General features: G+C 42.2%; 1 protein-coding gene across 2 annotated transcripts; it reads right to left on the bottom strand.

Moving 5' to 3' along the window:
* Window positions 1-1130: 1130 nt before the first annotated feature.
* Window positions 1131-24561, bottom strand: CRK (CRK proto-oncogene, adaptor protein). 2 transcript variants are annotated; one of them, XM_069089694.1, is made up of 3 exons: window positions 24277-24559; window positions 14932-15467; window positions 1131-4042 (listed from the first exon to the last, which is right to left on the bottom strand). In XM_069089694.1, the coding sequence occupies exons 1-3, from the start codon at window positions 24542-24544 to the stop codon at window positions 3905-3907; spliced, it is 942 nt and encodes a 313-aa protein (XP_068945795.1). In that variant the 5' UTR covers window positions 24545-24559; the 3' UTR covers window positions 1131-3904. The 2 variants fall into 2 exon arrangements, with proteins under 2 accessions (XP_068945795.1, XP_068945796.1); XM_069089695.1 differs by having other exon boundaries at window positions 3826-4042; window positions 15102-15467; window positions 24277-24561.
* Between the last annotated feature and the right edge of the window lie 424 nt (window positions 24562-24985).

The raw sequence follows: 24985 nt of genomic DNA, 5'->3' as shown, positions 1-24985 counted from the left end.
TCACACACTTTTCTACAGTGGGAAAAAAAATGAGGCTTCTGAAATTTTAAATTTGGAAATTGGATTTGAATTGGTTTTTCTGTGGTGCTCAAGGGTCTTAGAAACACAAGTCAATCTTCCCAATAGATTTATTAACAGAAATGAGAAAAGGTAGGTTGACGGCACATTAAGTGGCAGGAATTGGGATAGGTATCCCTAACCATCATCCCAACCGTGCTAGAAGTTGGCCCCTAAATAAGCTACCCAAAAGTATATCTTTGCATGCAAAAGCCAGCCCTTTTGTGCTGTATTCTCCTGTTTCAGCATGAGGAAAAGCAACTAGATGTATATAGGATGTAAAATTGGAAAGGCCCTCATTATTATAGCATGTTGTTGAGGACCAAGGAAGCCTAACATTTCATATCTGTCCACTTTCACAGCTAGTCACATCATCCCCTTAAAAATAAAATCTCACTGCCCCTTTGGATACTGCTAGTTCCTCCCTCATCACATTCAAACGATCAACTCTACCTCCACAAGCCAATTTAACTGCAGCTTTCACAATTCCTCAACTTTAAGGATAATTCAAAGTAAGTCTTCCAAGAACCCCCTAATTAACTTAATCTTTAATCTATATTCCTTTGGCATTTTTATACCATTTGCATTAGATTGGGGAAATTCAGAGTTGATATCTCAGCAGCTACATGGTACATCCCAAACCTTTAAGAATTCCTCCTCCAAAAGTGACTATCCAGCCTTGACTTGAAAACCTCTAGGAAGGGGTGATCCATTGCCTTCCAAAGGTTTATGTTCTACTTTTGAAACATTTTCTTTTGATGAAGCTTTTCCTTACACTGAGTCTAAATCTACCACTTGGTAACTTCTGTCCAGTGCCTTCAGGGGGCCTCATGTTCCATGTAGGCCTTTTTTCCCCACAGGGCAGGGTTTCAAGTACTTGATGGCAACTATCATACATCCCCAATCACTCTCAGATTAATCTGTATTTAAAATTATTAAATTGTCCTGTTAAATGTAACAAGGTTGTCTGGGGACCATTTCTCTCTCTCTTCAATACTGTGCTCAAATGTTGACAATGCATTTGTGTGTATAAACTTGTAAAGAATTTCAAAGATAACTCTTCACCCAAAAGATCACCAAGCCAATCATTTGGCCATATTTTTATTTACTACATATATAAACATATACATTACATGCTACAAAAAAAATTTTTAAAAAAAGATTTTAACTGTCAAGAAAGTGTATAGTGTTATAATACAATGGCACATGTTTATATTTTGTTTCAAATTGGTTTGCTTATCACCCCTTCCAAACCATTAACAGCGAAATGTTACTAAAGGATAATTAAAAATGATCTATTTGCATTATTAGCAAGAAGAATTCCAACAAATTAACCAGAATTAATCATGTCAAACATTAATATTGAAAGAATGGGCTTTTGCTGAAAGATTACATAAAACAAGAGCCGCCAATTCAGGGTTACTTTTGCTCTGTGATGTAATGCACATTTGCAATTAAATAGTGTACTAATATTTTGCTTCCAGAGAGTATTTATAGAAGACTTTTGATTTCTTAAGATCCAGCAACTGCCCATGCACACAACCAAATCTTAATGTTTCAACAAAAGAATCCCTGCTTTTATGGTCACAGACAACTAATTATTAGAAATGCTCGTGATCTGGGCAAAAATGTGGGTCCGAATAATTTTACATGTGACAAAATTATATAACCATTACAAGCCAATTTGAAAGTCAAATGCAAAGCAAAATACAAAGTTCCCCATCGGGTCTGACAGTTTTCTCCACAAAGATTCCAAATACCATACTTTCAGGGAAACGTCACTGAGTTAATATGCATTTAGGTTTCACCAATCTGTGCTCATTCACTGAAACCTGACTAACCAATTAGACAAAGCAGAACAAAATGAGTTAAATCTAGTAATTCAATCATTTACTGAGTGCCTATGTGGTAGCTAGCACTGTGCTAACACATAAAGAAAAACTGAAGACTAAAGGTCTCTCAAGTTTTACTGTAGTGTGAGGTAAAACTATTATCTTAATTACAGTCAACTCAGATATTTGTATTGGATTCTCTCACTAACCCAAGGCTTCCCCCCCCAATTGTCACACAGCATGATTCTGGGATGCTTGCTTTCCCTCCACCATCTTTTGGCATGCTCAGCAATCACAAACTCATCTTTTATTAACCTATGAAAACATGATTAAGAAGGCAAACAATTTAAAAACTTAATAAAATGTGTTACAAAGCCAAATAGAAATGTTTTTATGTTATCCACACCATTGTTCCCTGCAATTAAGCAGGGACAAGTGGGAATCGATTGTCCTCCACTGGCTTCAATTCATATTCCTTCTGCCAGGAACCTTTGAAGCATTCGAGGCATCTCAGGGGAAATACTCTAAAATCACTTCCTTATTTTGGGGTGTGTGTCTCTGACATATTTTAAAAAACATTTCTAAAAGCCTCATGATCGATCAACAAGCATTTATTAAGCACCTTCATGTAGCAGGCACTATATTCCGGGTTTGTGTCCTCGAAGTGTTCTGGAACATTTTTGGTCATAACTGTGTACTTGGAACACCTCACCCAATAAGAAAATCATCAATATCGTGGTCAGTAAGGTTTGTAAACTAGATCTGAACACAAAATAAAACAATGACAGCTGCTAATTCAGCCAGTTTACAATGGGAGCTACTTCAAGCACGGATCTGGCCCATGTACAATGGTTCGTCCACAAGCTGTTGTCATGATTGGTTCAGAAGCACTGCTCCAAGAACTAAATCCTGCTGCCTTGAATGCAAGCTACACAAGCAGAAGACTGAACTTGGCCCCAAAACCTTTCATGGAATACTCTTAAGTGACTGGTCCTTCCACTCCAAAGACTGTACGCAGGAATTCAAGAGACTCCCTGTCGGCCCCAACTCAGGCACTGACTGGGCCAAGCAAGTGTAAATTAAGGTCCTGACACTGGGACCCTTTATCCCCTTAGGAGGGAGGGCAGGGCCTGTCTGTCCACTGAGTCAAATACTGGCTTAAAGCTGTGTGCTGATGAGGTCAGTGCTCTGCACATTCTACTTCACTGGTTCTTAAACCTACAGTTCTCTTAAGTTACACACCCGTAGGCTTAGGAGGGGAAAGGATGCCATGTGTTAGCAGAACAAATGTAATATTAAATCAATCCTAAGAAGAAATAAGAAGCATTGACTAGAAAGGAAGACATATGCTTCAAGTAGTGTCCTCAAAATTCTCAGGATCTGAAATGCCAGAGTATGTCGTACAGTGGTCACTTTCTGTAAGTCATAAAAGCAATCCCAAAGGGCAAGTAACCTTTTTAAAAGTTCCTAATCACACTGTGCACAATTTCTTCATGATGAAAAGATACAGTCTATAACCATTTATGGTATGGATTGAGAATGAAAACACAAAACCACAAAGTAAATAAGGAGAATAACCAGGGTGCAACACTCCTACCTGTCCATCAATTTTCCTAAGGTTGATTTGCTTTGCCTGAGAGTAAGGGAGCAAGCTACTTAAAACTATATGACTGGTTTGGGGGGAAAAAACCAAAATTCAGTGTTGAACAGTGTGATGTTGCTTTCTCTCCCTTACACAATATGCAGGCAGGGTGGAACAGTATGCCTGACCAACAGCCATTACCACCTATGATCAGTGATTTTATAAGTTGACCCAGAAGCCATCCAGTTTCGTACCCTGAATATTTTGAACCAAGGTTAGGCATGGAGTAGTTCAGTCCCAGGAGATCAGGGGTAACAGAATGCTTATATATAAACTATACTGCTTTTGACATCGGTAGGAAAATTGTATAGATGGCAGTTGGAAAAAAAAACTGAGATTGTTCCCATCTGTCAGCAAAACTGTTGAGCTACACTCAGCTGAAGTCCTCGTCAGGATTCTGTTGATCCAGCAGGCGGACATGCGTGAACGGAAAGTGCCCGTGTTTGCCATTACACTCCCCTTCCCACTGGCCACTCACATTAATCTTCGTGACCTTTACGAGCTCACCGACCTGCAGGATGAGAACAAGGAAAGCACTTTATTACAGTTTAAGAATGGATGCTAACAATCTCAGTACTCTGGTTAGGAAGACCTTCCCATGTGATTATTTTGGTGCTGACTTGACCAAAAAAGCTTAGACACTGCCTCAGACAGCCAGTTGCCAGCAGCCCAGTCTCACTTACCAGACCGATTTCTTATGGTTAATACAAGAGGGGTATGTCTAAGAAACATCAACAGCAGAAAAAAGGACAGAACTCTAGAAAATAATAATATCTAGAATTTCCAATGTCTCAAGGTAAATTCATTTAATTTAATAAAATGTCTTTCAACTACATTAACCTAAATTTCTAGGCTGCTCCCACTGTCCAGTGTAGAATGAGGACATGTGTGTGCCTATGCAGCCCAAACTGTAAGAACCCTGACCACTGTCCTTCCTGAGCAAAATCTGCCAGGTTCAAAGGAGCTCAGAAGTAGTCAAAGGAAGCATTCCCGACTCAAACACAGAATGATGAAATGGTCTCCCCACCAAGCTTCGTTCCCCATCAGCAGGTGAGGAGTAGCTCCTTCACCCTCCTGTGATGGCTGCATCCTCCTCAGCCCAGTGCTGTCTGCAGCCATGCTCTGTCTGATGTATCTTGGAAGCTGCTTCCTAATGTGACTCCTAGTCTCCATACTCTCATTGTCGCTCTTCTTGCTTTGCCTTTTTAAAAGTACCTAACGTTCAGATGGCTTGATGAATAACACTGAACTGTCCTGCTTTGAGAAACAGAAATCCTAGGCTAGACATATGCCCAGCCCTGGGTCAGGAATACTAAATGCTGGCAAGATTAAAGTCATCTACCCTGAGAACTCCACAACAGTCATTTAATCACTGAAGTCTTAAAAGAGGAAAAACATGGAGATCTATAGGTACATTTTAATTTTCTAACCATGTACAACAAAGAGTTCAATTCAATCTAAACAATCTAAACATTCAAACAGCCAATGCTACAAATAATCCAATGGTCCAGAAGGTAAAAGGTGTTCAATACTGTCAACTTGTTGGAAATTCAGTCAAAACTTCTTAAGCACCTACTAGATACCAGGCACTATGTGAAGCGCTAGGAACACAAAGATAAAACAGTCCCTGCTCTCAAGGAGCCTGCTCTCTACCAGGGAGAAACAACATTAATATAGATCAGTACATACAAAGTAATTCCCAGAAGGAGAATCAGGATGGCCATTCAGGGAGAGACGGTACTTAAGCCAAGTTCTGAAAGAATCATCCTTGGCACAGAAAACAGTCATGGAGAACAAAGAGGTGGGGGATTCACTGGGGATTTTTTGAGCAAGGAAGTAACATGTTCAGACCAATACAGAGAAATTGGTTCAGAACAACTGCAGGGCTTCTCTGCAATAATCCAGAAGAAAGATGAGAGCTTAGACTAGAGGTAATGGATGAGAGCTTGAAGTAGTGGGGGCTTTGTGACTGCACAGGTTTCAGAGGTGAGATGCTACAGAGGCAGAATCAACAAACATTGGCAACTGACTGGACTTGCGGAGAAAGGAAAGGGAAGAGTGAAGGGTAACTCAGAACCCAGGTAACTGGAAGGATATATTCAGTAATTAATCCTCAACTGGGCTCAAGTCAATTACCTGAATGATTAAACTGCCACAAAAGTTAGCTCATGGATGACTGCTACAGAACACTGACAATTAAATATTGATCTACAGACGTTTTGAAGCCTGGTGGGGATATGTGGGGGAGTGGAAAGGGAAGAGTTGGGATTTGGAGGATAAGTTTTTAATATGTGTATATACACACATGCAGTACTTTTAAAAGCCACTTTTATTAGTTCAAGGGCCCCAAATATTTCCCACTTATAAAATAGATGGTGCAATATAATGGACACAAGGAGTGGCCAGGTAGCCCAGTGAGTAAGAGCACCGGTCCCAGAGACGGGATGACCTAGGATCGCATCCGGGCTCAGACACTTAGCACCCACCCAGAAACACCTGGCCATGTAAACTTGAGCAAGTTACTTAACCCCAATTGCTTAAAAAAAAAAAAATAATGGACACAAGTTCAGGGGTAGTATGACCATAGACAAGTCAATTTGTGTCTCTGGGACCCCTTTGCTCACCTACTAATGAGGTCTAGACTAGAGTAACTCTAAAGTGAAGTCAATAATCACTTATGTGCCAAGTACTGTACTAAGTACAAAAAGGGGCACTAAGAATAAGGAGGGCTGAGAAAGGCCTCTTAGTGAAGGCAGGCTTGTGGCTAGCTTCAGGAAAGCCAGGAGTCAGGAGATGAGGAGAGAGAGCTTCAGTCATGGGAGAAGTCAGGGAAAATGTCCAAAGTCAGGAGATAAAGTATCATATGAAGAATCAGCAAGCAAGGAGGCCAGGGTCCTTTCTAACATTCTAGGGCCTATAAGGAGGGAGTTCAGGGGGCTGTTATGGGGAGCTTACTCCCTAATATTTTCCAACCTGTGGTGAAAAAACAATTAAGTCTGCCTGGGAAAATAAGGCCCTGTCCACAAATTAACATTTTTTTTTTTTTACAAAAACAAATCGAGGGATCCTGTTGTCAAACCCTAGAAACTGACAAAAGAGGGAGGGTATCACAGGACTCTGAGTCCAGTCTCAGTAAATAAAAGCAAGGAAGCAATACTCAGAATGCGTCAAAGGAGTCAGAATCTGGGCCTCAAGCCTTTCTCTAGAATTTAACCTCATTTTTCACATAAATTTATCAAGTACCTTAAGCCATGATTTCCTAAAGAACAGTCTAGGAATCCTGAAATGTGCTCACAGTGATATATACACACATATATATATATATATATATATATATATATACACACACACACATATATATATACATATATATATATACACACACATATATATATACACATACACACATATATATATATGTAGGAGCTAAGGCTTATGATTATAGGCCCCAAAGAAGAATGGAGCATAGACTGGGAAAAAAAGATGAGAAAATGAAACTGTTCAATACAATATGTAGATACTAAGAAACAAAGGAAACCCTGGGCAAAGGAAGAGGACACTTGGGGTGTCTATCTGCTAGGGCTGTGTTACAAACAGCATTCTGAGTCAAGTTTTTTCCCATTTATATTAGCTCAGTCCTAACTCTCCGAGGTTTTTATGGCTGCCTTTTCACCCCTTTAGGGAGCACTCTGCATGCAATACCAAGACTCTTCTTAGTCACCCCTCCCCGAAATTTGTGATTGCCAGATCTAGCTATGCCTCCCCCCACTCCCACCCCCCCACACAGAGTGCTTACGCACAAGCCATTGAAATCGATGCCTCTGGTCTGACAGTCACATGCTGTGTTAAGGTCAAACTACCATCAAGTACATTCTACTTTCCCTTTTTTGTTTGTCATTTATTTACAGCATTTGACAAGCACCCACTGGATGCTACATGCAAAGTAATATAAAACGACATCACATCCATCCCTTGACTCAGAAGGCTGACATTCTGAAGGAGGGACAGAATGGGATAGTGGACAAGAAGGCAGGGATGATCAAGAAAACAGATGATAAAACACACTTCTCTCCCTAGGTGGCAGGAAGAGGGCTGTCAGACACACCTCCCTTACTGGTTATATTTGCTTGGCTGATTTCCTTTGTTACAAGCGGAGATTCAGTGGGTACCATGAAATAATCTATGTAAAAAACCAAACAATAAAGCTTAAAAAGAAGAAAACTGGATTCAAATTTTAACTCCGACATTTACTAGCTATGACCCCACATTCTGAGTTACTTCCTTTTTTGACACCTGAGTTTAAGGAACCTTAATGGCCCACCTTACCATTTCTATTCATTCCCTAAACCTCAGAGAGCTCACTTCAGGTCCCAGTTCTGCCACTAACTAACTACTTGACCCTGGACAAATCACATTTACTCTGGGCTGCAGCAGTTTTTGATAAGTCCCAGGTAACAGCCCTAAAAAATGTTTCTACTTAGAAAAGGAGGTGAGAGGTATTCTTGTGGTTGTGAGAAATTCTGGAGGCAATTTGGGACTGAAAGAACCACTAAGACAAGGAACTACAAAGGAGGTGAGAGGCAGAGGCCTACCTAGGAGCCAAAAATTCACAGGCAAATAGATACCAGAATGAGTTCCACCCCCTCCACTCTCCCTTCAACCAGCCCCTCCCTCCTCTCCCCATGACCGCTCATTAAATTCTTTGCATTTTACTACTCATTTAACCTACCTAGGAACCAAAAGTTAATGAGCAAAGCACTTAATGAATGCTCATTTCTATACCCAGAGCCAACCACTGTCACAAAGTCAAGCCTTTTCTTTTCTTTTTCCCCCAGGAAGTGTGGGAAAGAACATTTCATCCTGGTATGCTTAGAGTTCTTCAAGTGTCTTCCATCCCCATCCCCCTTCCTTTCCTGTCCTGTCCTGTCCTGTCCTCCTCATCAAGGCAGGAAAGAAATGGGGGAAGAAGGAAGGTTTCCAGGAAAGGAGACCTGGAGGAAGATAAGGAGGATGTCTGTGGTTTGGAACCACATTCACCACTTCCTAATTCAGCACAGACAAAACCTAGTATTTGCCTTCAAGATGTTATAACCTTAAGACACAAAGGAATGTGCTCTTCTACAAAAACACCAACAGCAACTCGAGGTTGCTCTGGCATCCAAATGCAGGTTATAGTTAATGGAAAGGTTATTTCACATGATTATTAGTTCTGCTTTCACTGCTGAAGACTACCAAACCGGCCCAACAAGTTGGCAGTACAGCTTTCTCCTTTCTAGTTTTCAGGCTGTTGAGCCCTCTGCACCATATGCTATGTTAGAAAAGCCTGAGAAAGCCCTTACTAAGAAAGACACGTATGATCTCACTCCATAGTTTCCAGGGAAGGCAAAGGAAAAGGCTCCCACTGTCACCGGCAGGAGTCTTCCAGACCCAGGGAACATTTTGCCTTCCCCAAGTTCTGGCAATCTCCAAAGCTTCTCATGGCGCTATTTCTCAAATGTGGTCAAACATATGCTGGTCTTAGGGGACTAAGATATCTCAGGGGCTCTTCAATAAATCAACCCAAATGAGACTGGTACTGAATATCCTGGGGAAAGAAACTGGGGGGTCTTGGGCAAGCTGCCTCTCAAGGCCTGATCCTACCTCATAAAATGAGATGATCTCTAAGTCCCCTTCCCACTCAAACATCTATGAGTCCGTGAAATTAAAACGTTATCTGTAATTAACTGCTCTTCTACCGCCTATGTCCACAAATGTGGCCCCATCTGACTTTTCTACATTCTCTCCCTAACAGAAGGATCACCCACTGTAACATCCACATTTCTATGATCCAGCCTTGCTACAAAGCTAAGTGTTAGGCACAAAAACGTGCATAAATAAAACTAACAAACAAAAAAGCAAACCAACACATTATAATGATCTTGTTTAGAACACCACATTTAAGAAATAAATAAATCTGACCAAAGAAATGCAAAAACTACAACAATCCAAAGGATATGCAAAATTTACAGCCATCTTGAAATATGTATGAAATATGTATCTTTTTTGCATCTCACTAAAAATAAATAAAAAAACAAATAGTACCTGCTAACTGGGATCCTAACCGAATACCTATTTGATAGACAAAAATGACCAAAAAGGAAAATGGCAACTTTGGGGAAACAAAAACATTCATTACACGGACAGGTTGCTAACCAGGCTGCCATTGTGGAAAGCAACTTCAAATTATTTCCATAAAGTTTCTCAACTGTGCCTATAAGCCAAAACCATACAGAGATCAAAGAAAGAAGTCTTTCTGTAGTAGCAAAAAAACCTGGAAACTAAAGGGAGTGTCCGTCAACTGGAGGATGGCTAAACAAATTATGGTCTATGCATGTAATAACAAACAAAACGGACAGTTTCAGAGATAACTGGGAAGATCTCTATGATCTGATGTAAAGTAAGCTCAAGTCAAACCAGGAGGACAATCTATACAGTAACAAGATTATAATGAAAAACAGCTTTGAAATTGATCACTGCAATTACAAACCCCAATTTCAGAGGACTTAAGATGAAGCATGGTGCTCCCCACAATTCCCAACAGAGTGACGGATTCAGGGCGCAGAGTAAGACTTACATCTCTGGACATGGACTATGTAGGAATTTGTTTTCTTGACTAGGCATATTTGTTATGAGGGGCTTTCTTTTTTCATTGTCCAAATGGGAGAAAGGGGAAAATGAAATGAAAAAGTTTTTAAAAAAGATATTTTTGGGGGCGGCCAGGTGGCTCGGCAAGTAGGAGCTCCGGCTCCAGTGTCGGGATGACCTGGGGATCGAATCCGGGCTCAGATACTCAGCACCACACCCAGAAATAACTGGCTGTGTAACCTTGAGCAAGTTACTTAAGCCCGATTGCTTAAAAAAAAAAAAAAGATATTTTTGTCAGTCCTTACTGAACTACTTCTAGGGGAAAGAGCAAAAGCCTCACACCAAACCTCCAAGGACAGGACATGGGTTGGACAACATTGTCTTTGCCTCGGCAGCTAAAACAAAGCCTACCTCTCTTGGGGAAAAAAGAAAGACAGCATCAGACAATCTGCTGGGACATTTTTCATCTTCATTTTCTAAATCAAGCAGTCTACAGCCCCTTGTCCCTGCAGGTATTCTAACAGAGGACTAGATAACGTTCTCTGAGACACAGAACCAGAGGACACAGTATGTTTTAGAAATAAAGATCTTTTTACAGTCCAGCTTAATGGTCTCCCCTCATTTCATATGAGGAAACCAAGGTCTGAAGGAGGTCAAATGACTTAATTAAAACCCAGAGAAGGATTTAAACCACAGCTGGTGCCCTTTCCACTCTGTGGCCTCCAATCCTTTACCTGGAGAAGGTTCCAAAAAGACAGCAAAGTAAAGTTGGCCAACCACTGACCCAAAGCACCTACAATGACATCCATTCCAGAGACAGCTCACAGCTGCCCTGCAATAGTTAACTCTGAAGCCCTAGGGACTTACAGACCACACAGAGATTCACTCTTTCTTCATAGACTGAGAGAAATCCTTTTCATCCATCTACCCACTCCACTAACTTTCCACAATGTACATGTGACCCAAAAGTCCACAAGAATGTGGGTCTCCAAGAAGTAATAGCACAGTCTCCTAGGAGTTCATGACTACACTGGTACATTGTGGGACTGACCTCTTTTCACTGGAGCCTATGAGGCTAGATGTTACAATGAGGCAGGTTACAATTGGTCAACAGAACCCTTCTTTAAAGCCTAGGATGTAGAAGGCACTGAGTGAAGGGCTGTGGATACAAACACAACAAATGGAACAAATCTCTTCATTTTACAGATGAGGAAACTAAGGACCACAAGGGTTCTTATCATGCCCAATTCTTCTTCAAGTGAGATTCCTGTTGGCTGACTCTATAAACAGGTTTCATGATAAGCCTGCCAGAATCCTTACCCTTTAAACAAACAGAAACTTTTGGACAGAACACATTAAAACAAGGCACCATTTCTTCTGTCAGATCCACCAGTGCCCTGTTATCACCTCCCATTGGTCCAAATGAGTCTTGGCTGCTGACAAGGCAGTGCCCTCCTCACCACCCCTAAGAATATTCTCTTCTTCCTAGCACTGCCTTCTAAGGAAACACATTAAGTATTTCCTTCCTCCTTCCCTTAGAGTTCCTATTTATTCTGTATTTATTGTTTACACATATGTGTTCATGCCTTCCCTAAATTTAAGCGCTTCAAGAGCAGGTACTGCCTCATTCTTTGTATGTGTATCACCAGTGCCTAGCATACAGCAGGTGCTTAGCAAATGCTTGCTTGCTGATAGTCCCCTTATCTGTACGCTGGAGACCTGGCCCAAGATGCTGAGCTCTTCTACAACTTATGTCCAAAGAATCCCCACTCCTACAGAAAAGTCTTCTAATTTGTAAACTTAAAAAATACCACTTGCTAAAAGCAAAGTGCCAGGGTGTAGCCCCGCCTCCAGGATGATCTGGCACAGAGCTGAGGGAGCCACTGAGAAGCCAGGTCACCCAGCACCAGTGAGGTACTGCAAGAGTGGGATGTGCCCTCAGCATATGCCAGAAGAGGGCAACACCTGCAAACCACAACGATGGCATGATTACTCTGCTATGATTCAAGGAACTGAGCAAAAAAGAATGAAAAGCTTCCTCTCCTATGGCTTTAAGACTATTTATAGGGGTTTCACACAACCATAGCTGCAGTTCTAGGAAGGGACAGTTAGGGCTTTAGGTTTTAGCACAGGATGACATTCATCCTACACACAGATACTCCCACCCACTCCCACCTCAGGTATCTGGTGAGTAAAAAGAGAGATATCAAACACTGGATAGACATATTCTAATAAGAAATCATTCTATCTGATGTGTCTATAAAACAAAAAACTAGATGATTTTTAAATTTGCTTTCAGGAGGGGGGAGGGCAAGGCAATTGGGGTTAAGTGACTTGCCCAAGGTCATACAGCTAGTTAAGTGTCTGGGGCTGGATTTGAACTCAGGCCCTCATTACTTCAGGGCCAGTGCTCTATTCACTGTACCACCTAGCTGTCCCTAGATGATTTCCTAAAATCTTTTCCAAATCTACCCTTTCCTCAAGCCTTGGCTCAGGTGACACTTTTTCCATCTGGCTTTCAATGATTCCTCCCTCCCCCTACTCTCCATCAGTTGCTAATGCTCCCCCCTTTTTAAAATTACCTTGCATTGGCTGATCTAGGAATGTGTTTAATTGCTTTGCAGAACGGAAGTTCCTCATGGGCAGGGAATGCCTCAATTTTGTCTTTGTATGGCCAGCACCTAGTGTGATACCTCACACACAACCCATGGTATGGAATTACAATAAAGCTCCATTTTAAGGTATCTCACCATTCCAAGACCCAGGCCTCCAGAGGGTTACATAAGACAGAATCACAGGCCACATAAATGACTGTTTTTTAAATCTCTGAAGTTAAGCTTCATATTTAAAAACACATCACCAGCATTTATCATAATGCTTTCAAGTAATCAATACATGTGGTTCAACACCAACACTTAAGTAAACAGAAACGAAATCATGAAAGTCTTTTTATACTTTTTTCCCTAAAGCTAGATATTTATTAATCAACATTCACCTTAACTCTGGCTAAAAGCAAAAGCAAGTGTTGACATCACCATAAATGTTGGAATCTAAGAAGATTTGTACTTCACAATAACCTAGACAGCTTTTAAATGCTAAAGACTTTAGAATAAAAGACCAAACTCTTAACACAATTACTTTTACAACTAAAAGGACATGGAAATCCAAGCAATGATTCATTAACCTATTTCCATCTTCACCACTGTACACATTCTGCCTAGTTCTAACAGGTCCTACATCAAGCACCTTGTACCACATACAGGACTATGCTGAATGCTAAAGCCATGGAACCAAAGGCTCCTGTCCCCAAGGAGCTCACACTGAAGAAAATACCCAGACACACTGAGGTTGTTTTTTCCTCCATTTCTAAACTTTGGACATTTCTCTATTACCATACTGGAAGGATAATCTCTAGTCAAAATCTGGGTCTCAATGAAGGGATTAAGCTAAGTTAGGAAAAAGTGTTTGTGAATGGGGAGCAGCTCTTTGGTCTTCCCCAAGTCAGGGCTGATGTCACTCCAGCACTCTTCTTTTGATGATGCAGCCAGTTACAGATTATAGCATTCTGTAACTCATTAAAACAAAGGAAATGAGAAAACTTTTTCACTTTTCAGGACAAAGCTACATAAGAAAACTTTACTGAACACTACCTTCCACGCAGACTCAAATGCAGGCTACTGTGTTGGAACATCACAACATGAAAAGTAACAACTTTTCAAATCTAAAAGCTTTCAGCAACAGAGTTTGGTTCAAAAGTATCCCAGCCCTATCCTATAAGCTACTTCAAGCATAACGACATGATCTTCAAATTGAAGGTATCTGAAGATGCTCTGTCTTTCCCCCCCCCCCCGCCCCCCTCCCTAAATGATTTATCTTTCAAACAGTCACATGCAAATCCAAGTTTTATCTCAAGAATTGAGAGTGAAATGCAGATCTCTTCTGCAGGAAAGGTAGTATCAAGAAACAGTGTTAGCCTTGTTATATACTCCCCCCAAATGGAATGTACAAGGATCTCACAAGATACCCTTATTGGTCAGAACAGTATGTACTACCAAGGTTAACACACCACTACAGGAGGGAATTTGCCTTCCTGGAGAAATCTGCAAACACCTGAGAAATACAGAAATAAGCAAAAATAGGGCTGCAGCCCAATGTTCTTTGAAACTAAAACATATCCTTCTTTTTCTAGAAATAGGCACCCTATGGATCACCTTACCTGTTCAACAGATTTTATAGTTTTTCTCCTGACATTCTTATCTGGCTGCTTGGTTAATACAACCGAATTAGGAGAAAACCACCCCTTATGATGTTAAGACTATTGTATTTGGGAAAAATGCGACATTTAATATTTTGACAATGCAGTCTGTCTATTACATTTAAATCTGTGAATGAACCCAAACCTTTTTAAAAGGACAAAGAGAAAACAGGGAAGATATTAGAATATAGAAGAGAAAATTCTTAGGTTATTTCTTGTAAAGATGGGGTTATTATGAAATTAGCCCAAGTATACTTAGTAGAAGAAATCAATCAGAATGAAAAACAATCAGTAGTCATGCTTCGAGCGGTTATATGGTTATTGATTCTAGGTTAGGCTTTCTACGAAGAAGTATTCATCTCCAAACATCAAACTCCTAAATCATTAGTTATTGGTTTGACATCTAAAGTAACATCACAATGCCGGTGCTCTCGCACTGCATGGCTAACAAAGCTGTAATATGTCTGAAAGGGAGATCCCTGGAGCAGATCTCTTCTTTCTACGTTTTGCCCATTATGTACCTCCAAAGCCAAGGCTGTCTTGTCGTAGGCATTAGGGACTCGCTTCTGGATAACCCTGGCATAAATGGGCCCATTCTGGAGGTTAGGGAGCGGAGTGTTGACGCTGGGTTGGGCATAGGGCCCGGGCTCCGGCCCACCCAGTGGCTGTGGGTGGGAATTATCCTGGTTACCTCCAATCAAAGCTGATACTGAGGCGGAAGCAGGTCTATACTTCTCGACGTAAGGAACGGGTATCATTCCCCTCTTGCCTTCGCTGTCCTCTGCATTCCACCACTGCTCTTCAGGCTTATCCCGGATTCTCAAGATGTCTCCTTTCTTAAAGGGAAGGTCTTCTTCATCATTCCCATTAAAGTCAAAGAGAGCCCGCACATACTCTGCCTCCTCTGGCCTAAGAATTACTCCACTATGCTGCCTGGACCTGGAAACGGGCTCTATCAAGGTTGTAGTGTCCAAATAGTGTATTTTGTAGAATTCCAGTAAAGCAGGCAATGAATCAAACTCTTGATCTCCTATTCGGAGTCTGGAGGGGTTCAGCCCTGAAAGAAATACAACAGAATAATATTATTCAAAAGAGCCCACTGCACTAAAAATAAACTTTAGATTTCAAATTTAAAATACAAATATAATACCCAAGAAACTTAGTAAAATGACTGACTGAATATACAACCAAGTGAAAAGCGTTCAATGTCCACAAAATGGTTTATGTTAACTTTAATAGTATCAGAAATAGTCAAAACCTGGTGTTCTAAGAGACAATCCCAAGACAGAACATGTTTCAAAGAACCTATGAGCTTTGACATTTCTATTCCTAATATTATCTGTTAAAAAATAAAATTAAAGTGTGTCTGTTGCAATCACATAAGGAAGGTATTATAGAAAATCAATTCTGAAGACTCCATAACTTGATGTGGCCTCAGACTGACAGCAAAGGACTGAAGAGACATTTAAACCAGGAAGCATGGGAAGACCATAGAAAGCTAGAGTTAGATTACAACTGCTACAACTAAAACAAGGGACTAAGGGAAAGAACCTCTGAGCTGAATTTTCATAAAACATGATTTTAGCCTGCCAGAAGAGAATGGATTTTAGAACATACTTCCTTTTCTACCTTCAGCTTCTAAAATTAAAGGATAAAGAACAAAAAACCAAAGTTGCCACTGAATGAGAACTACAAGCTTTTCAATATTATTATATTCTTTTTTTTTTCCCTTTCTGGAGGGCAATTGGGGTTAAGTAACTTGTCCAAGGTCACACAGCTAGGTTTTTGTTTGTGTGTGTGTTAAGTGTCTGAGGCTGGATCCAAACTCAGGTCCTCCTGACTCCAGGGCCGGTGCTCTACTCACTGCAACACCTAGCCGCCCCCTATATTGAATCTTTTGATTCAGAGGGAGGCACATAACAAATGACCTGTTTTTATCTTGTTTAGATGTATGGTATTTATATTTAAATCAAATTATAATTTAAACTTCAAGATCCTTAATTTATTCCACATGTATCTATAATTGTTATCAATGTTACTTTTAATAAGAAATTTAAGGAAATAGAGGACTTTATCCTATAACTCAGGTAGCCCTGCATAGTGGTTAGCTGGAAGGTTGGTCTTGGGAGTAGGGAGAATCTGGGTTCAAGTTCTGTCTTGACAGACTAGGTACATCTCCATCTTCAAAAGCACCTGCCACATCCCAATGCCACAGTCTGATATAGCTTTCAACCAGCCACATGCAAACCCAAGTTATTTCATTAAGGAAAGACTGAAATGTGGGCCTCTGGCTTTGTCCAAGTACCCACAGTAAAGTTACTGAGTGTTTCAGTGTCCCAGCCAGCTCTTTAAAACTAAGCTATCAATCAATCAATAAACATTTATTGGGGCAGCTAGATGGCGCAGTGAATAGAGCACTGGCCCTGGAGTCAAAACAACCTGAGTTCAAATCCAGCCTCAGACACTTAACACTTACTAGCCTTGTGACTTTGGGCAAGTCACAACTCCAAATGCCCTGCCTTCCTCCTCCAAAAAAGCCAAAAAAAAAAAAAGAGAGAGAGAGAGAGAAATAAACTTGTATGAAGAATCTATTATGTGCCAAGCACTCTAGTAAGCCCCAAGTATACAAAAGAAGGCAAAAGCTCGTCCTTGGCCTTGAGGAGCTCCCAATCCAATTGGATATAGTACCAGCTCACATTAATACAGCACTTACAATCTATCAGGCCCTGGGGCAAGTGCTTTACAATTATTTTCTCTCATTTAATCCTCACAACACTGGGAGGTAGGTGCTGCTATTATTTCCACTCTTCACATGAAGAAACTGACTAGGAAGCATCAGATGCCACATCTGAAATCAGGTCTTCCTGACTCCAGACCAGGCACACTCTATCCCGAGTCCCCTCCTTGCTCTGTAAGTTACATATTGGGGGAGGTGGGGTGGGAGTAGATGATGATTTCAACACCAAGAAGGAATGAGCTGATTAGGAATGGTAAAAGAACTCCTTGGATGCCTCATCACAATTCGGACATGTCCCTGGATTCTTGCCAGCAGAGATCAGGTTGGGACAGGTCCTACAAGCTGGAAAGACTTCAAAATCAATCTAGGTCCAGAGATGGACTGCTAGCCTGCATGCCTGTTGTCACTGAGACTCAGACTACCTAAATTTGGAGAGGCTCATCATCAGGCTGGTCAACGTGATGAGTTTTTCAGTCATCTCTTTCTAAGTCATGAAGATACTCTGTATTGGTAGAGTGAATGCCCAAACCAATGAACTTTCAGATCCTTAAAACTGAATTACTAAAAATTTACAGAGATGAATGTCATATAAACATAGAAAGAATAACTAGAATAAAGAGATATGCCTTTAAAACAAAATTCCCTTCAGTATTAGGAAGAGGTGGAAAGAAAAAGATGAACTCTGAAAGGACTCATGATTTAAAGACCTCCAATTCAGAATGAGTCCTGCACTGCCTTCTCTTTTCACTCCAGCTGAATAATGGGAGAACAAAGACCTAATTTAAAGGACAGTGCACTTCTCATGAGTAAATACACATTCCTTCAACAGCATAAAGTCTATCTGTGGAATTCAGGGCTGTAAGCTGAAACAAGTTAGTTGGCAGGCAAGGCCCAATCCAAACCCAGGAATATTGGGTGCCAGCCCCAATTCAGGAGCATGAAGTGGATCCCCAAGCCTTGGGCCACAAACCTATAGCAGACACAAAGAACAAGCAAGCAGTGGCCCCAAATAGCTCTCAGTAAAGAATTTGAGATTATCTGGACAGGTTGTCAGATTGTCACTCCAATGCTAAGGTTCTGAGCACAGGAGAAAACAAGGTCTTTCCCTCCTCATCCTAAGCTTTTACACACCTTTTCTCCAAGTTGAAGACACAAAATGAATAAGAATGACAGAGAGCTATGCTCAGCATTCCCTTGTCTATCAGTTACAGAAGAGATCCCATCAGAAGACAAGCACTGCTTCAGCAAGCAGAGGTGAATGAATGGTTCCTATCACTTTCTCAAGACCTTAATCAACTACCTACATCCCAGGAAAACTGTCACCAGCCTCCCTTTTCACTTGAGGGAGGGAGGGTCTGGGTACATTTTCAAGCATCCCAGAATAAGATAGGTCACAAGAGTAAATCCTATTTTAAACACTGAATGCCATTTGGCCACTGACTTCCATTAGTTAATTAAAGAAATTTTATTTTTTTTAATGAATAAAATCACACACAGTATAAAAACTTGAGGAGATCATGTGTTACTATCTCCAAGTATCAAAAAGTGGCTCCTTCCATTAGGGATATGAGATCACTGCCACCCCTGACTTTCCTAAGGACTGATAAAGACTAAGGTAAGATGTGAGGGGCAGGTGGTGGTAGGGAGGAAATGTCTTTTGTAAAGATCAGACTCTCTGAACCCAGACTGGTTCCTACGGTACCCCAAGACTTAAGCCGGCCCAATTCATCCCCTTTTTCTACCCACTACATATTCTGTCTTAAGGTACAGGCTGGGCCTAATTTCCTAGGTGATCCATTTCCTAGGTTTCTTTCAGCAACAGCAACAGCAACAGACATAGAAACAAAAGGAAGGTAACACTGGCCAAGCAGAATTGCAAACTATTATAGAAATATAAGTGTAAAGCGTCATGTTCCCAATTCTTCCCTCTCAAAGTTCTGAGTTACAATTCCACACAAGAGTTTTTGGGAGGGGGAGAGGTAAGGGAAGAGTTTGGTCTAGTTCCTTAGTACAGAGAATATTAAGTATGGAGAACTTCAATGTCTACCAGCAGCAGGGGAACCAAAGAAGTTAAAGGACTTGCCCACAGTCTCATGTGTTAGGAACAGAACTTGGGCCTTTCTCCACATGGATGGATAGATCCAAACTCCAAAAAAGGATAAGAAACACAATGGCTAGCAAGTCACAGATAAGCCTGCTATCCTACAAGGACTTGTTTTCAGCCTCCCTTCTCTTCCTAAGAGCCTTAGGACCAGAAAAATCACTTCCTCCTCTCAAACTAAAACAACTAGAAAACAAAGACAGAGAAATGGTTGGTTAAAAGTACAGGAGAGAGCAAGTGTGCACACCTACGTGCCTTGGCACTCTTAAAGCCAGGAATCTAATTTTAACCCTATCCCTTGAGATTAGCATCAAATGTTTTTACATAGAAAGTCTGCTATTTTCTGAACAGGTTGCTGGAAAGCAATGCATCTCACTCTGAAAGATCACCTTTTGTTTCACTGGGCAAAGTATCTTCTCAAGTCACCCATCAGGACTTCATCTAAACATCTGGGTCTTCAGCCCCAGGCACCAGAAGGTTTATGGAAACTATCTTGGGACTTGTGCTGAGGAACAAGCCAGGGCAGCAGGCCCAAGGAGTAGCCCCTAGGCAAATGCCGGTAGCACACCATCCTCCTGGCCCTTTCTTTATCTCCCAAGACATTCTCTTTTGTCTTCTCTCTCTTCCCTTATCTACAATTCTCATTGCTTTCATCTTTCCTGCCTATGCCTTAAGCCTCCCAATGGTAGTCACAGATATTGGTGAGGCCCTCCTGAGGATGGACAGTCACAAGGATCACTGACTTAAGGTTTCCCCACAGTCTAAGGTCTAGCATGTTCCCTTAAGCAGACCACATAAATTTTTTATGTAATTTAAGTTTCTTGAAATGCTATCTACCCCTACCACTGAAGACTCTTTAGAAACCTTCCAATTTATCCTATAGGTTAGAATGTACAGAATGACAAGGGCACCTTCTAAGCCAAAGAAACTGAAAACACGTAACACTGAAAAACAGAACAAGAAATGAAGACTAAGTTGCCAGTTGGCCAGAGGTAGGAATGCTCAAGGACAAAAGAGGCAGCTCTAGTGTCCCCAGAGGTTTAAAGGTACAAGGAAAGGACATTTGCCCTAATGTCATGTGGCAACATTGGCTACCTAACAACACTGCAAAAGACCCAATGTTAACTGACTAGTTGAGAGCAGTCAATAGCCTCCCTAATGTACATAACACAAAATGTTATCATCTAGACAGAACATGAAATTTAAGTCACATTCATTCATCCTCACCCCCATGCCTTCAGATATGCTAATGCAACAGTTAGTGAACACCTACTATGTGAAAGGCACCACATAAGGCAGGCATATGAAAATAAGGGAGATCTGCTTCCTGCACAAATGGTATGAAATTCTTTTCATCTACTATGCCAATGTGCGCTATCCACATCTCTTGCTTTCCTTAAAATGTTATGTACAATTCATCTTTTCCATATAATCTAAATGGAAAGGCCCCATATGTTATATCAAAGAAATGGAAACAATGAGGGTGCCTATCATTTGAGGAATGACTGAATTGTGGTATAGGAATGGAACAGAACATGGCTCCACTTTTAAGAAATGACGAATACAATGAATTCAGAGAAATTCGGGCGACTAGTATGAACTTATGCAGGAGAACTTAGAGGATGAGCGTAATGATAGAAAACAACTTTCAAAGGTTTCAAAACCCTGATTTAATACAGTGACCAATTACAAAACTGATAAAACATTACTCCCACCTCGTGGTGGACGACAGGTTCCGAATGAGACAAACACTTAAGACATGGGCAATATGCTGACATATTTTGCTTAATTATACTTCTTGACTAAGGGTTCAGTTCGGGGGTGGGGCTGGGTTGATATGAAGTAACAGTGATGACCCCCCCGCAAAAGAATGAAAAGAGCATCAACAAATATTTTTTAAAACCTATGCTATAAAACCAAGAGTTCAGGGGCGGCCATGTAGCACAGCGAGTAAGAGCACTGGCTCCAGTGTTGAGAAGACCTGGGATCGAATCTGGGCTCAGACACTTAGCACCCACCCAGAAACACCTGGCCGTGTAATCTTGAGCAAGTTACTTAACCCCGATTGCTTTAAAAAGAAAAAAAAAAACCAAGAGTTCAGAAGGGAACACAAAGAGGGAAAGTTTGGTGCTACTTTTTAAATGTAAGATATACTCTGAAAAATATACACAGAAGTTCAGTTACACATAAAATTCCTTTTTCCCCCCTCTTCCTTGTATATAGGTAGGTTTGTATTTGCTGTTAAGGTGATATTCACCTATTTCAAGTCTTCCTAGATTTATACTGTCTGATTCTTTCTCTATCATGCATCATCTGCACAATTTGTCTTTGTTACTTTGTAAACATGCATTCAATCTGTCCAATTAAACCATACTCTTCTCAAGGAGGGAAAAAGTATCCTCCATTTCCCACTCAAGAATTCGGCAAAGTTATAGGCACTCAATATTTACATTCATATTAAGCTGAAGGAGAAAAGGTAAATGCACAAGGAGAATGTTAAACTGAATACCCAGAGGCTGGAAACTGCCTGGGGATGAGAAGACCATTGATCTAAATCATCTCTAAGGGACCTTTCAGCCTTAAAATCCTGTAATTCATTCTTTATCAGGGTTGCTCAACTGGAAAGCCCAGCCTCAAGAGTGCATTCAGCCAGAAGATTTGTATTGCTAACCCTAACTTCAACCCTTAATACCACCCTAAAAATAGTTCTCTAACTAGAAAAGTGTGGAGCATAACTATATACTTACTTAGGTTAACCTAAAGTGCTGCTGCCTATGATTCTATTTACAGAAGAGCAAAGCAATCATTTGCATAAATCTTTCTAACGGAATTCTTACCCAATCTGCCAAAGATTTTTAGAAGCTCTCAATTTCCTTCCCCACCCCACCTTCCTGCCCTGAACAAAGGATGGCAGGGGGCTGGGACAACTTTTCTTCAGTCCTCAAAACCAAGCCAAGGCACACCAGGAGCAAAGGCTCTAGACTTCCCATTCCCAGGTGTTCTTTCCTCCACTGCAATACTTGCTCTTCTGAGAGCACTGGGATCCTGAAATGGGGAAGAGTTTCTAGATTCCCCAACACCATTCCAAACAACTTCCTATAAGACTCAAAAAATAACCATCTAATACACAGCAGCTAAATCAGATGTACTAAGTGGTGGCAGAAAGTGTCTCAGTTGCTTTTCACTCTGTGAACTGCGCCTTCCTAATCACACAACCGTGACACTGGAGTGTGAGTTGCATTTTATGTTTTGAAAAGGAGGGGCACCTACTGATACTGAGATTAAAACCCTAACGTGATGAGGACTACCAATATGCGCCTAACCTTCATCTCCACATCTGTGAACCAAGTCCAAGAACACAGAGAAAAAGTGAAGTTTTACCCATTTTACTAAGGGGTAACCCAAGACACTTACAAACTGGCTCAGGGATAGGGAGAAAAACCAACAGTGGACAACCATTAGTCATGTGGTATAATACCGTCCCAATACTGAATTACTAAGACACTAATCAGCTAGAAAGATGTTTTATGAACTGATTTAATCAGAAAAAAAAACCCTCAAAAGCAAAATTTAAAGTGAGAAACTGTAAAACTAAAAAACTGATTCCTCATATGAGTCACTGTTGCTGTGTTAACATGACAGCATTCATTTCTCCTGACTTCTAGCCTTAGATGGTCTATATTAGGAACATTTAAAACTTTAAAAGGCTGATACAAAGGATGCCTTCCAAATCAGAGATTGGCTCGGATCCAGCTTCAAGACACATAGCAGTTTATAGAACGAAGAGGTCATCTTTGTCCTATTATACTAACAGCAACATCAAATGAAGATACTGCTACTGTATAAGGATTTCTTTAAGTCTCAAATATGACAACAAAGGGAAATATTGGGCACTAAACTCCCAGAAAAATCCAGTTGTGTCCATAGCCTATAAACCCCAGTGTGACCTGGGTATCCTGGTGGTGGCCAGCTAGATTTTAAGTTAGAGAAGCAATGTAGTGTAGTAGGAAAAGTGCAGCCTTTGGAGTCTCTAACTTGAACTGGGTTCAAGTCTTAGTACTGTCATACCTGAATGACCTGTAAAGTCACTTAACCACTTTAGGCCTCAGTTTTCCTCATTTACAAAACAAGGGATTTGGACTGCAGGACTTCCAAGATCCCTTCCAGACCGTAAATACAGGAAGAGAAAGAAATTCAAGTCCACTCACATTCAGTAAGAGGGCTGTCTCTTGAAGTATATATTCAACTTTTTTTTTTCCTGATAAAGTATCCACCACCAAAAGTTTGTTCCTGTAATCCCTAGCTCCACCTCCACAAAACAAACTGAAAACCATGACCTTTGCTGCTGAAACACTCCTCAGGCCACCCATTTGGCCCAAGCAGAAAAAGACCAAGTCTCTCTGCCCCTATTTTATCCTCCTCTTAGGAGCTAAGTGATACTCATCCTTCCCCTCTATGGAGGATAAAAAGCTTTACAAGTATTTCAGAAATAATCTAGGGGGCAGAGTGGGAAGGAGGTAATGCAGATCTGAAAAGAAATGCTGATTTAAAAAAAAAAAAAGCATTTGGGAAAAATCATCTGAGAAAATCGTGTGAAAAGTCAGGACCCGGGAATTTGAAGGATCAAGCTATGCCAATCGATACAGTGCAATGGAAACAGAGACAAGATGAAAATTTTCATTTCAAAGTAAAATTGTAATAAAATTTTGAATCAAATGACGCCCCCGGTCATTGCAGTGTCAAGCACTGGAGGCCTCAGTTTCCTCAGTTGCAAGACGCCCTCCGGGCCGAAAGGGAAAGCAAGCCCACAGAAGGTCAGGGGACCGGGCATTCCCGGCAGCCCAGCGGCAACAAGTTGCCCGAGGGTCTGCAAAGACATCTGGGCGGGTCAGAGGCTCAGTTTCCCCACTTGGGAAAGGACGGGCTTGGCCCTAGCGGAGGCCCCCGCTCTAGCCCCCTCCACCCCGGCCCGCTCGGGCGCCCTCCCCCGCCCCGGCCCCGGTCCCGGTCCCCGCGCCGCTCCCTCACCGGGCCCAGGCTGCGCGGCAGCCGGCGGCAGGGGCAGCGGCGGGGCGGCGGCGGCGGCGGCCGGGCGCGGGCCGCTGCTGTTGATGATGTAGTGGGAGACGCGCGAGTTCTCCGAGACGCTGAGCACATAGTCCCCGGGGCTGGTGCTCGAGTCCCGCACCAGGAAGACCCCGTGCCGCTGGCCCTGCAGCAGCGCCACCGCCTCCTGCCGGCTCAGCCGCCCCCAGTACCAGCTGCTCCGCTCCTCCGAGTCGAAGTTGCCCGCCATGGCCGCCTCCGCCCCGACACGCTGGGCCTGGGCCCGGGCCCGGGCCTGGCCCGCCGAGGACGATCCCGCCGCCGCCGCCGCCGCAGCCCCTCCGCCCGCGCGCGCGCCCCTCCACGCCCGCGCGCCGGCCGGCCGGCCTGCCCGCCCCGACCGACGACCGCCCGCCCGCCCGCCGCCCGCGGACCGGCTCCGGCCTCCGCTCCTCAGCAGCGCCCGAAATGGCGGCGGCGGCGGCGGGCCTTCCCCACCGGAAGTGACGCGCCCTCTAGGGGCGGGGGCAGGGGGGGAAGGAGGCGGGTGGCCTGCCGGGAAAGGAGACGGGCGGCCGCCATTGGGAGAAGGGCAAGTGCGAGCATGCGCGCTGCCCCTTGAGCGGTCTACCCCGCTCCCCTCGCCGGACTCTCGGGTGTCACTCCCTGGCCCGGGCCGGGACTGCAGCTG

The sequence above is a fragment of the Petaurus breviceps genome, unplaced genomic scaffold, assembly GCF_028583685.1.
Source record: "Petaurus breviceps papuanus isolate PSGF00001 unplaced genomic scaffold, PetGlider_PUasm1.0 186, whole genome shotgun sequence".
NCBI classification, from domain to species: domain Eukaryota; kingdom Metazoa; phylum Chordata; class Mammalia; order Diprotodontia; family Petauridae; genus Petaurus; species Petaurus breviceps.
This window is presented reverse-complemented; position numbering and strand designations above follow the sequence as displayed.